We start from the raw sequence: 13,778 nt of genomic DNA, 5'->3' as shown, positions 1-13,778 counted from the left end.
TAGATCAGGCTGAAAGTCCATATAAAATTCAGTGCCCTGTTTTTGACAGCAAGTGTGATTAATGTTTCAGAGAAAGATGTTGAGAATCTCTCAGTAGGAGTGTACACAAGTATAATATATGGTAATTAGAGAGGGACCTTCAACTTGCAAGAATGAGGTACTGCATCAGTGACTCAGTTCTTTTCGAATAAGCCTAAATTCTTGTACATCACGTTACATCACTTACGTGTGCATCCCTTTATCTCTAGTAGTGAGATAAAGAAGTTTGCTCCTTTTCTATGCCTTTTTTTTTCTTTTAAAAATAAATCATATTCTCTTGTGTCCATGGTAAGCAGTCCATGTTTTTCCATGAGTGTTCCCATTGTTTTGATCATTGTAGCCTTTTTTAATTTTTAACTGTTTCTTTTTTGGAAGAAATGCTTCTACTGGATCAGTAATGTTCCAAACAAAACAATGATATTGATTGTTATATTCAGCATCAAGATATTTTATGTATTTTCCAATTCAATGTATACACATCACAATATGTTGCTTGCTTTGAGTTATTTACAGGAAAGGCTTACTCCCGTTTCCAGTGTTGCTAGTTATAGTAGTTTCTTGTATTCCTTATTTATTTTTATGTACAATATGCAATACATTTTAATACTAAAATTAAGTCCTGCAGTAAGTAATAGCATTAATTAAACTTCTCCATGCATGAATTGGAAGATCTTTTTTTCTCCCTTATTTCCAATACTATGCATTAGGTTAAAATACTGCTATCTGGGAGAGTTTTGTCTCTTACTAAGTAATGTTAATTGTTATTGTCATGATTTCAGTAAAATTTACTGAATAAAATCAATGAAAACTGTAATGAATCTCTCAGTGTTAGAGCCCAAATAATAGAAATTCAATAGAAATTAAGTTCTATAAACAAAAAAAGGCATCCCTTACTTTGGACTAGGATAGTAACCTAACTGTTCGGAAATAAGCTAAATATTTTAAATAGAATTTTGTCAACTGTTAGACAAGTTCTTGTAACCTTTTTTCCAATTTTCATTTACCGTCTTATGTTGGTTTCTTTTTAAGCATTAGATCACTAATTCTGAAGGAAAAAAAAATGCTAATGCTGCTAACACCATGTTTGGTCAGGTTCGTGTCTGTTTCTCCCATGTTCTGCAGTCCCTCTACCTTCCTGTCTAACAATTCTGATTTTCTTTAGTAAAGATTTTGAACCCTGCTTATTCTTTGAAGAAAATGCTGCCATGGCACTAAACTGAAACATCAGAAAAAACAGATTGCCTAGAAGATACTGGACTCCTCTTGTTGAAGTACAACTATACAGTGCAAACTACAAAGCTTCACTCAAGCGTTCATGCTGTTAATTTTTTCCCAAGGGGTAGCTGATTTGAATAAGACTTGCTTTAGACCAGCAGTTACCAGTAAACTTGATGGTATGCTCTGAGTAACACCCTAGTTTCCAGGTAGCTGATGTTGTTTCATACCATTAAACCCTATCTTCAGTAGACTTGCAAGTGCATTTCAGAAGATTTATCCTATGTTTACAAGCAGGAGTCACCTTACACATTAGGATTTTTGTTCTGCACCAGTGTCCTAAGGAAGCAGTTATTTTTAATAAGTGTTTCTAGCTAGTCTTCTTTCTATGACCTTGTTTTAGCACTCAATGTAATGGTCTGTGTATTTTTATTTTTTATATATGTGTGTACATGCATATATGTGCGTGTGTGTGTTCATTTAAAAAAAAAATAGTTGCCCGTTTAAAATGAGGGGTCTTTTGTGTGTATACAGTCTAATCGGTAACCATTAATATCAGACAGTTTTATATAGAAGAGCTGTTTTTCTGCTGACAAAATGGGAGCTGTCAGCTGGGTGAAACTGAGGCCTCAGTTGAGCCTTTATAGAGAAGCAAGAAAGTGCTTGCACAACCGAAAAGAATTTTATCTTTTGTCTGCATTTTCTGCAAATTATTAATCTAGGCTCTTGTTTTCTGCTTTTAAAATGATGTAATGTAGTTCATTTTACTGGCCGCATATTGTGTTGTAAGGGTTTTGTGGTCAAAGTTGTATCAGCTGTTCTTCCTGTCAGGGCAGGAGGAACTTCTAACCTTACTTCAGCTAGAACTGGTACCAGAAAACAGCTGCTCTGGGCCACCCACTTCCTCCATTCACCAACAGTTAAACCGCACCGCTGTCATACAAGAATGGGATTCTGTGAAGAAGATAGACAGGTCAATCATGGACACCCAGTGATGACACAGTTAAAATACAAACCTAAACATGTATATTTTATTACTATTATTTGAAAGAACACGAAAAACATTACCCAGAGAACAGTAAGTGCTCTGCAGTCTTATACTGCAAAAATATTCATGTATCATACACATACTGCACTTACGCTCAGGTGCTTAAAACCTAAACTTCAATATTTAGTTTCATTTCTGTGCTTCATTTTCCATTTCTAATCGTCTTTATACCAGGTGACTTAAAACAATGGTTTCCAGAAAGTCATGGCAGTCAATACAGTCAGTCTGTAGCTCTGGTGTGTGGAATGATGTCACGCACTGGCGGGGAGGCAAGGAGAGGATCTGCTATCTCTGTGCACAGGCACTTTGCAGTTGAGTTAACTTACCTTCACTGCACAGCAAGAGGTGCTGAAGACATACCTGAGGCTTCCAGAGAATTTGTTTGCATAAAAACGTGGCTGTTAAATTTAAGCTTTCACAACCAATTTTCTGTGTTACATTTAGACACTACATAACTGTCCTGTCCACTGGGTACCTAGACTTTCTCTGTTTTTTTCAAACTGGAATACCAGCTGAAGGTGCTGCGTTTTGAGGGGTGGGATAAGCAAGTCTCTCTGGCAGTGACACAGTGTTAAGTTGGTGTTAAGTATCTTAAACTGAATTGTTACTTCTGAATAAATACCTTGAAATAGAAGGGGTAGAGCACCTATCTCTGTAGGTTGTTTCTGTTTGGTTATTGAACACAGTTCTCCTGGGCTTGGAAGGAGGGGAAACTTTGAAATACCTCTCAGCAAGAAAAAGCACTGATCCCTCAAGCCCAGAGGCTTACCTTGCAATCGTAAAGTATCAAAAATAGGTAAGTATTATCTAGTGTATTAGAAATTATTTCACAAGAAAGACAATAGGATAAATAATGCAGGTTTAGGCACAAAGTCCGTCATTACAGTATTTGTCTATGTAAACCTGTGTTAGGAATTGCTAGAAATTTGATCCAAACATGAGACTGATGAACTTTTTGATTTTGAAAAACTGTTTCTATTCCAGAGGAAGACCAGAAATAGTACTGTTGTTAAAATATCCTTACTGATAAGGATAGGTGTGTGGAATTGAATAGACAGTCTCAAGATGATAGTAGTGCTACTGTTTAGAAACAAGTTCTGTAAGTATTGAATAATACATAATATAAACAGTGGCTAGCAAATGGAATTTCTTGAAATATTGCTCAGTGAATAACTCCAAATGTCAGTCTCAGAGTAAAGGTAAGGAGTAGCTTTTGAATAACCACTGCCTTCTCAATTGTTGAGAAATGGTTGAGAACCAGAGTTCCCAGTTACAAAGTTTTACTTAATGCCACTCTGTTTAAATGTGGTGGTTAAGCAACCAGAAGTCAGTGGTTATCAATTAAGTGAAATAGAAGGTGCTGTAGAAGAAACAGTCGCCATACAGTAACTGAAAGAACGTAGCCAGATAGATAGTCCCCAGTGTATGGCTAAGGATAAATGACTCCTTGGAGCATCTCAGAATTATTTTGCAGGTATGCATAAGTTCTCTGCACAAAAATATTTATAATCTAATCAAGTCAACTTCTTAGCCACTTTCTCTATCTTCTACCATGCAAAATTTGCTTTCAAGCCTTAAAAGTAGAGATGATCTTGATTTGATAGCAACCTCTAAACGAGTATTACAAAAGGTTGGAGGGCTGGACACTTGAAAGCTATTGATGAACGTTCATAAGAAAAAAAAAAAGTTCTTCAAAAATACATGAGTTTCTCAGTCTGCAGAAAGAACATGTCTCTACACTGCATAGTACAGAATATGCACAAGGTCTGATGTACTTAAAAATTTCAGCCAATTCAAATTAAATGGTCAGGCTTGCATTGTGAGAGTGTTTCCTGACCCTCTTAGTTGTCAGTCTGACTTCAAAGGTTAGTAGTAATTTAATGCTTCCTCTCTTTTCAGGTTAGTGTATTGTAAATTACTGTAATAAGTATATGCCCATTATGTGTATGATTACAGTCTCTATTCAGGCTTTGGATTTTGTAGTGTACACTCAGAGCACAATATCCCTATGTGAAATTGTGGTGTTATGCTTCGGGCTGAACCACTCTGTTTTACAGTTAATTGGAAAAAAGTAACCATTTTAACCACTTTGTGCATACAAGAGCTTTTAAATACAGGCCATAAATATATCTGGCTTTCAGTATGCAGACTGCTCAGTTAAATAACCTTTCCAGGACAAATTATTAGTAATGTTTAAATAAAAATAGACAATGTTTGTATATTTAGATACAAAATTTATGTTTGTGTGGCTTAAAGTACTTTGAAATTGTTCATGATACTGGAGTTTTGTTGTATTTGCTTGGCAGTTGTTGCTCTGGGTAAGGATGCCTGTCATTTAGCACCTTCTTTCTAGTTATAGAGCTCTTTACTCTCCCTGGTGTCCGAGAGGCGCTGATGAGGTCTGGAACTGGTTATGGTTTCTTTCCTGTGTCCTGGCTGTGTGTTTTGTTCTTCTTGAGGTCTCTTACTTCATAGTTTCTCCCGGAATTAGTCTTTGGAGCAATTCAGTGTGCATAGCTCTGTGTGTGTGGTTGGGGATTTTTTTGGTGGTGTTTTTTCATTTGTTTTTAGTCTATTTGCTAGCCATTTTAGACCAATTACATAGTCCAGGTTTATTATAGCAAAAATACTTTTGAAAGCAACTTCCTTTGGGGAGGAAAAAAAAAAGAAATCCAGCTTTTGCTATCTTAAGTTTGTCGGTCACTTAAAGGAGAACTACTCACTGTATTAACTACTCAACTAGACTGTTGAAATCTGTCAAAACATTCAATTTATTAGGCTGCGTGTGAATGTGTATGTATGAGGTTATATGTATATGTACTCAGTAGTACTATTTGAAATATATTGTAGTGATAATAGCTCTTGCTGCTTGCATTTAAGAAAGTTTTAGCATTTTATGGTACTCTAAGGAAAAAGAAAAGCTATCTGCTGGAAGAAGTGGAAGCAAACTGTAGAAGTATTTAGAAACTAGTCTTGCTTTGTTTCTAACATGCTATTAATGCCCTTGCAGTTCATATCTAATAATAAAGAAGTCATTATGCAAAAACATGAAGTGTGTTATTACAGCACTAATTTATGCAGCCTCTTTGTGCTGTATTCACTCCTCTTGTCTTAAACTTTACTTTCTGGTTTTGTGGCCATTTTAATTGGGCATAAATTTTTGCTGCTGGTAAAGTATGATACTGCTTTGTTTACATCTGGCCACTTCCTACAGTGTCCTATGCAGCAAGTACAACCCAAAGTATTGAAAGTTAAGGTCCTGATCCAGAATACCTTTGTGGTATATAATGCTATGTAATTTTGTGTGCATTAATACTCATTAATACTGCTCATGGGATTACCTGAGCAAATTTTAAAAAGCATATACAGAATTTTGTGTCATCAAAGCTAAAGCACTGTAGAATTTAAAAGCATGAATTTTGTTTTATAACTGTTTCAGTGGTAGCCATTAAATAAGTTGACAATTTAATACCTTTTATATGAATATTTATAAACAATTGTCCAGTATTATTTTTTTATTAACAGTAATCTTAAACTAAACTCCTATGCCCATACATGGACTCCAAAGAGATTTAGGCTTACCTTAAACCCTTTCATTTCAGATTATAATTGTTTGATTACATGTTGATTATATACTTAATTTTCTGAAGGTTCAGTATTTTAGAAAATGCTCACGGTAAAAGTAGTGCTAGCTATGTGCTTATCAGTTCTCTGTATCATGTTTGAACCATGCAATCTAATTTCGCTTTACATGCAAGCACTAAATATTTAATTGCTCAGGATCACGAGGGAGGATTAAGGCATGAAGCAGAGGAAGCAAGAATAGGGAGGCATCAACTTAAACTCCTCAGAGAAACTAGGTATCCTTGTCAAACACTACAAATATCCGTGCACAAAGCACTGCCTCAAGACTCCCTCCTTTGCCTCCATGGAGGAAAGCCTCCTTTGTCTCAGGGGGTTAAGTATAAATTGATAAAACGATGATACAGATGGTGAATTATAAAGCATTTCCAAAAGAATTAACACTACTGTCTTGGGACACTTTGTTGAAGACCAGGGACACTGGTCTTGGGGTATCTGAAGCCTGTTAAATATTTTTAACAGGTATCACAGAAGAGAGAAATTGGTTAAGCTGATTTGCACACACTTGGTAAGAGGTGCTCTAACCTTGAGGAGCAGTTTGGCAAAGCACCAGCAGACCTGTTCAGAAATGTTCAAAATAAATAGAGGCTGGCATCATGGATCAGTCAAAGATGCCTCAGAAAAAAAAGTTAAGATCTTTAACAGGGACTGGGACATTTAAAAGGAAGATAAAGGGGCAGAAACATAAGTCTTTCTATTTAATTAATGTATTTTCTTACCAGCTGAATGATGATTAAATAATGAGTAAATATCAAACTAGGTATTTACTGGGTTTTTTAAATTTACTGTTAACCCTTTTTCATATCTTATACTTGCCTTGGTAAGAACTGAAAATGTTACTTCCGAGTGTGTATTTCAGTTCATGATTTGTAGTCGGTAATCAAGTGTGGTCTTTTCTAGGGATCCAGTGTTGTTTAATCTTGCAGCCCTGGCCACAACTACAGAATTAACAGAAGCTTAGGTTAAAAAGATTGATAATGTTAAGTCTAACTCTTGCACATGCAAAGCAGACATTCAGAATAGTCCATATTCTTACAAATTCACCAAATATTTGAAGATCCTTAGCCTACCTTCTCTCACTTTTTAAAATATTTCTGGTGTTAATGAAGTTTTTTGAAAACTTGTGGATTCACTTTTGCCTGGATGTGATTACTGGATTTTGCCTGGATGTGATTTAAGCAAGTAACACTTGCTTAAAAAAAGAAAAGAGGTGGGGAGGGAGGAATTTGTGAGGTGGTAGCTCCTGAAGAAAAGCGGGGCTGGTTAAATCTGCCAAAGAAACTGAAGATTCACCCATTTATCTCTGCTAGTTAGAAGAGTCTTTCTGCTGACGTAGTATATGTTTTGCACACAACATGAGCTCTTTTAGGAATTCCTTGATAGACGGTCATTCAAATATATGGGGTTTGGGAGGTTTTGTTTGTTTGTTTTTCTTTCCATGTAGTAACTCTTTCTAGGAAAGACAAGTACACATCACTGTTGCAGTACTGTTAATTCACCCTGTTGTATACAGCGTGTTTTAGCGGGGCTCAGACTCTGGACCACTGGATTCCTGAAAGTTGTTTGAAGATTCGGAATGTTTTCTTGCAGTCTTCACTGCTGTTACTTCAGTGTCTGGGGAAATAAAAATGGGGACAAGAGTAAAGTCCGTTACAATATCATTTATAACCAATTATTTTCACTTTTCAGATGTTCCTCCTGCTGATCAAGAAAAGCTTTTTATCCAGAAGTTGCGACAATGTTGTGTTCTTTTTGACTTTGTTTCTGATCCACTAAGTGACCTAAAGTGGAAGGAAGTAAAACGAGCAGCTTTAAGTGAAATGGTAGAATATATCACACACAATCGCAATGTGATTACAGAACCTATTTACCCAGAAGTAGTACATATGGTAAGTGATTTAATAACTGGAGCATTTTGAAATTTTTTTAATTCACAATTGCTTCTTTAGCTGTATTAATTTATCTTAAGTTTTAGTCAATCTTTTTTTTTTTTTAAGATTTCAAAACATTTGCCAAAAAAAAAAAGAAAAAGGTAATAACACGTTTTAATCCAGTTGCCAGTGTCAATTCCTCTTCTTTGTAAAATGTAAATTGTTATGCCTATATGCAGCAGAATTATGGTTTAAGTTGGTAAAATGAAATCTTGTAAACACTTTCTTTTCACAAATCATTTTTGGAACAGGCGTATATAAAATTGGGAGAGAAGTTGCATACACAGTTGTTAAAAGAACGTTTGAACTGCAGAACTGAGAATTTGAAAAACATTTTAAGAAGATTAGAATTAAGATCACATTACAAGCTTGATACTTAAACTTATATGATCACATTCAGTACCCATGAGTGATTGATTTAACTCTGTATTTGGAGCTGGAATAGAGATTCAGACCTTACGTAGTACACAGGCTGAAAAATGAGGATTCTATTGGAACAAGCTATGTAAACTATTTAGACCTGTGTCATTTCTCCCAGATCACTATCCAAATTTTGGCCACCTTGGCACAGTTTATTTTGTCTGTCATGCTAAATCCACTTAAGTCTACTCAGGAGGAAGAGGCTCTGAAACTAGAAGAGAGTCTGCTCTCAGTGTGGTGGTGACTGCACACCAGCTGCCCAGAATAGCAGTTGAGCTGGGACCTCAGTCCTTGTTGTTGGATGGAAAACACTGAGAAGAGAGAGCATCTTTTGAAGTTGTTAACTATTAAGCCCACAAAAACCTCTTGAGCATGTGTGACATGACATTTTTTCCCAAGACTTTATAGCTTGGGGTGAATTTTCAAGGGACTAAGAAAACAGCACATCTTTAACATAAAAATGAATTCAGCCAAATGTTAAGGTCCTGCTTCAAATCATAGAGACTTTAAAGCTTCTTCAGAAAAGATTCTAAGGACTTATGGTATGGCTTGAATATAGCCTCTTCACTTATACTGAAGATTGCTTGTTGCCTACGGCAGACCCCTAAATGTTTACTGATGCAGAACTTATTTTTGTGAGAACTTCTACAGGAGTGCATATAACCATATATGTCAAACGTTCCAAAAAAAAGGACAGTTAATGAGGAGACAAGGGATCATGGCTTTTTCCACACGTTGATAGGTTATTTATGTCTTTTGGGTTTTTTGCTATATGGTTACTCCTTTTGGAATATCTGACGCTGTCTGAGAAAGGTATGAAAGAGAATAAACTTGGTGAGATTTAATTTAGATAAAATTGAGCTCATGATGAGGGGTTCAGTGTCTGACATTAGCGTTTGCTCTGTGTGTGAAGTTTTAACTGCCCATAAGTTCATAATTTGTGTGTTATGTGCCTGTGTTATTTTCTTACATCAAACAGCTATGGCCACATTTGTCCTGGAGATTATGTACTTCCTTCACTTTCAGATACACAACCAGTGATAATGTAGTCTGAACTTCTGTCACTTTAATACATCTTAGTGCAGAATTTGGCTGTCATCTTAATCACCAGTTTCTTACTGGGAACACACAACATCTTGACAATTTGCCTTTCCATTTGACAATTATCTTTCAGTGAATTTAAAATATTTTCATTGTGTAAGATTCTAAATGGCCTGGGATTCCCTGGCATGAGACTTGTACAGCACTATGATAGACACTGTCAGTGAAGGCACCTGGATTCGTATTTTGATGTTAAATTCTGATAGCATTTTCTTAGGCTGCTGTTATGGAACACTTTTCTTTCAATCACCTATTCTGAAACACCTGCCGTCCTTCTGTGGAGATATCACAAACCTCTTTCAGGCATGTACGTTTAGGCTGAGGTGTACTTTTGCTAAGCTCTGTGGAGAATGAGGTGGCAGATTTGAGTTGATTATGTGTGGATTTTAAGGAAAAATAAATCTAATGTTTTTTGTGTGCTTTAAGACTCTTTCAAGAGATGTTGGTAAGTAGTGTGCTGCTACTCCTATTAAACTATATTAATAAGGATTACTTTTTCCAGCAAGAGTATGAGTGCATTGATCAAGAAGTACTCAGATTTGGCAGGGGTTGTCTTGGTTTGGAAAGCTTGGGGACAAACCTTTGATAGCTTGACCAAGTTCTAGAGTTCTTTGCAGAACAGTTGCAATGGCTTTTCTTTGAGGACATTCAAAATGCTAACTGTAATGGAGTCCAAGCAGCCATTTAAAATTTGCTTAGCATTGTTTTTTTTGGTTTTGGACATTATAAAGTGTTTTTAGAATGTAAGATACTAAAGTCATATATGGATTTGGAGCTGTAAGAAATGGATCTCTGTATATACTAGGACTCACCTCGGAGTAGTAATCCATCTAGTTCAGCATCCTAGTCTTGTCGGTGGTCAGTGTAGAGGTTGCTGTAAAATATGAAGTCTTTTGTTGTTGTTGTTGCTTTTTTTTCTGTCTTTCTCTGAGGTGATAGTTGGCTTAGAAATTAGGACTTCATTATGCCATTCTGTACAGCTTCACAATTTGGAGGTTACTTATCTATATAATGTCTAATTATTGTTTGAGTTTGTTAATATATTATTTAGGCCAAACACTTTGGGCAGTGAATTTCACAAGTTATAATCTGCATTAAAAATGTTTTTTCCTTTTTAATATCTTCAGTTTTTCTTTTGCTCTGATAGAAGAGAAACATCTATTTATCCTCTGATTCTTTGTTTATAATTCTAGTGGTCATGTCATGTCCATTTATCCCCCTGCCCCAGTCTATTCTTGCTTTAAGTATCCTGGATTAATTTATAGTAAGATCTTGTCCTTAGGCTATATACTTACCTGGCAGTTTAGTTCAGTTACTTATTTAATATAAATCTTAAGTTTCCTGTATAAAAAATGCAAGAAAAAGGTTCCTAAAATGGCTTAAATATTATTCTTCAGTATGGATGTAAGAGCGACTTTCCTTCATTCCTCAAAGAGCCAGGTGACGTGTCCTTTAAATACTCTATATGCCTGTAAGCAAAGATGTGAAGGGAAATATTTTTATTGAGCACTTGTGTTACATGTTTGATTGCTCGCATATAGTAAGTATGGATTATCTACAAAGTGGGAACTTACCTTCCTCCAAAACCAGAAGATATTTAGACAAATATCTAGATCTTATAAAAGTAAATGATGAATTTAATATTTATGATCAAAAGCATCTGTTACAGATTCTCCTTTAGCAAAAGGATTTTTTTAGCTTGGCTTTTGAAGAAAACATTGCTTTGAGTTTGTTCTGTTGCAAAGTGATTTGTCAGAAACGTAGAAGTTGAGGATGTCACGTTCCTAGAACTGCTGTGAGAATTAACAGTTATATAGAATACAGACCCAAATTAATGCTACTTTCTGTCTCAGGAAAGTATGGATGACATACAGACTGTATCCATTTTAACACGGATTATCAAAATGAACACTGGTATGAAAACCGATATGTCCAGCTAACCAGTGAGCTGATAACAGAGGGAGCCAAGAGGAGGCTAGGGAAGTCCCGGATTTGGAGAAGATCTAGAGTTGTAGCGTTATGAGAGACAAGGAGATCAAGCATTTGTAAGAATAAGGCTTAATTAAGGCAATTATTCTGAGAGCTGCAGAAATACCAATGATGACGAAGTATTTGTGGATTGTAAATTAATAATATTTTCATGAAGCACATAGACTAATATTACTTTTTAAATGGCTAATATATAGTTAATTTCACTGGAGAGGTCCTTTTTAAAATCTATAGGAACTGATCTAATTTTAACTAGGAAATTTCAGCAGCTAAAGCAGTTTTTGCTGCATTGTGAAAATGAAATTACATACTTGGTTATATGTGGGGGGGGGTCTGTTGGGATTTTTTGTTTTGGGGTGGGTTTTTTTGTTCTTTTGTCTTTTGGGTTTTTTTTTTTTTTTTTTTTTTTTTTTTTTTTACACTGATCTTCAGTATGGAGTAAAAGGCAATACCGTGAGTAAAAGTGTATACCTTGTGGCTTTATTTTTCTGTCAGGGTGTCTTTACTCGTGTGAATATGGAAGGTGCAGACTTTCAGGTTTTAAAGCTGTCATTCAGAGCTGTTCATGTCAGCATTCAGGCTGCTCAGCAGAAGGGAGGAGAAAATGGGTATAATATCATCACTGTGATACTCGCTTGAAAATGTTCTCCCCTATTATGCGGAATGGGCCACCAGAAAAACAGGGTGCATAACTACATATAAAACATATCTGTGAAGCTGTGAAAATTCAGGTTGTTTGCTTTTCTTTTTTGTTCTCCCATCCTCCTAAGTTGCATCCTTTGGAGCCAAGTACATTAGAGCTAATGGTTCACAGAGAGACTTCAGGAACATTGGTCCAGGTTCAGTAAAAAAATTTTGGTGTCTTGATAGATGAGAGTTTCAATTTGTGCCCTCACTGAGAGATGCTGCAGCTTGAGTTGAGCAGTTTCCTGTCCTGCTGGCCAAGGATATAAACCACAAAGTCAAGAAGAAATTGGTTCCACTGCTCATGGAACAAGTTGTTCTATGTTTTGTGGGTTTAACTCTTTTTACTTGATATCCCTCCCCACTCCCCCCCAAAAAAGATATAAAACATTGCACTTTGCAGCACATTTTTCTCTTTCTTTATAGCTGGAGACTGAGCCTTTCTCATTCAGAAAAGGCTTATTACTCTGCCATTTGCTTAACCACCTCAGCAAGTGGGAATTCCAAGTATAGCTTTCTGAATTTGTTTTCTTGGAAGACCATTGATTATTGTAAATTTTCTCCTTACTTAGAAGTTGTTGGGTTTTTTTGTTGTTGGCTTTTTTTAAGAAAGGCTAGAGGGTGTTTGTTGCTTAATGTCCACAATTTTAAAAGGCGAATATAAGGATGTTTTAGCTTTACTTCTAATTCTCTGAAAAAAATCATTACTTTGATATGCCAGCCTTAGTCTGTATCAGATCTACATCTCAATTCTTGAAAGAATATCCTGAAGCAGAAAGGAGCATCAGGATGACTTTACCTTCTTGGAAATGTGATGCACTAATTCTTGTGATTTTAGCTGGTGCAGTTTGATACTGCCTCCCACTGTCTGCTCTGCCTAACTGCCAGATGTGGGATGTCAGAAATGCACATATGCTCCTTAGCTGTGCCAGTTCATAGGTAACTTACAGCTTGATTTTTATGCTGTGTTAAAGATAAGAGAGCAGAATGTGAAGAGGGACATGTCATTCGGTTGCTCTTCCCAGTGTCCACCAAAGCTGGGTGGAATGGCTTCCTCTGCTAAATAATACCTGTCCAACTGTTGCACCTTCATCCTTCAGAGCTTTAGGGTCATCTTAGGTGATCACCAAGAAAGCTGTGACACTGTTTTTAGAAACAAACAAACAAAAAACCATTGTGAGAAAAGCAACAAAAATATGTATGTGTATGATTGTTTGCAATACAACTTAGAAACAACGAAAACCGGCATTATGGCATAAAGAATAGATTTTAAGTGTGATGTTGGAGTAGACCTTGCTGATCTGAATAGCTATATTAAAAGTAACCAGACTTCAAACTCAAATTTGTGGAAAAAAATTTTTTTTCTTAAATTGAACTATGTTATATACTTGTTCAAACTGTAGGAACATTTCAGTTTGTGAAGAAAATAAAATGTTCTTTTGCATCCTGGAATCAGATGTTCAGTGCCAGTTCCAAAGGAGTGTGTGCACACTCTCTCGTGTGTGCTGAGGGAGCTGGCGGATGTCATTGCTAAGCCACTCTCCATCATCTTTGAAAGGTCATGGAGAACAGGAGAGGTGCCTGAGGACTGGAAGAAAGCCAATGTCACCCCAGTCTTCAAAAAGGGCAAGAAGGAGGACCCAGGGAACTACAGGCCAGTCAGCCTCACCTCCATCCCCGGAAAGGTGATGGAGCAGCTCATCCTGGAG

At 36.3% G+C, this 13,778-nt stretch overlaps 1 protein-coding gene across 11 annotated transcripts in view; it reads left to right on the top strand.

Moving 5' to 3' along the window:
• PPP2R5C (protein phosphatase 2 regulatory subunit B'gamma) overlaps positions 1-13,778 on the top strand; it is an 88,111-nt gene that overhangs the window by 46,462 nt on the left and 27,871 nt on the right. For 10 of the 11 annotated variants that reach the window (XR_003255770.1, XM_026079701.1, XM_026079699.1 and 7 more), the window contains one exon: positions 7,634-7,833. The exons of the other annotated variant lie outside the window; for it this stretch is intronic. Coding sequence is in view for 9 of the 10 variants with exons in the window: in XM_026079693.1 (XP_025935478.1) it covers positions 7,634-7,833 (200 nt within the window). In the remaining variant the exon portion in view is untranslated. The remainder of the gene's footprint in view (positions 1-7,633; positions 7,834-13,778) is intronic. 11 annotated transcript variants of the gene reach the window in all.

This window comes from Apteryx rowi, unplaced genomic scaffold (assembly GCF_003343035.1).
Source record: "Apteryx rowi isolate R43461 unplaced genomic scaffold, aptRow1 scaffold_5, whole genome shotgun sequence".
NCBI classification, from domain to species: Eukaryota; Metazoa; Chordata; class Aves; order Apterygiformes; family Apterygidae; genus Apteryx; species Apteryx rowi.
The sequence above is the reverse complement of the archived record's forward strand: the minus strand, read 5'-3'. Positions and strand labels throughout refer to the sequence as shown.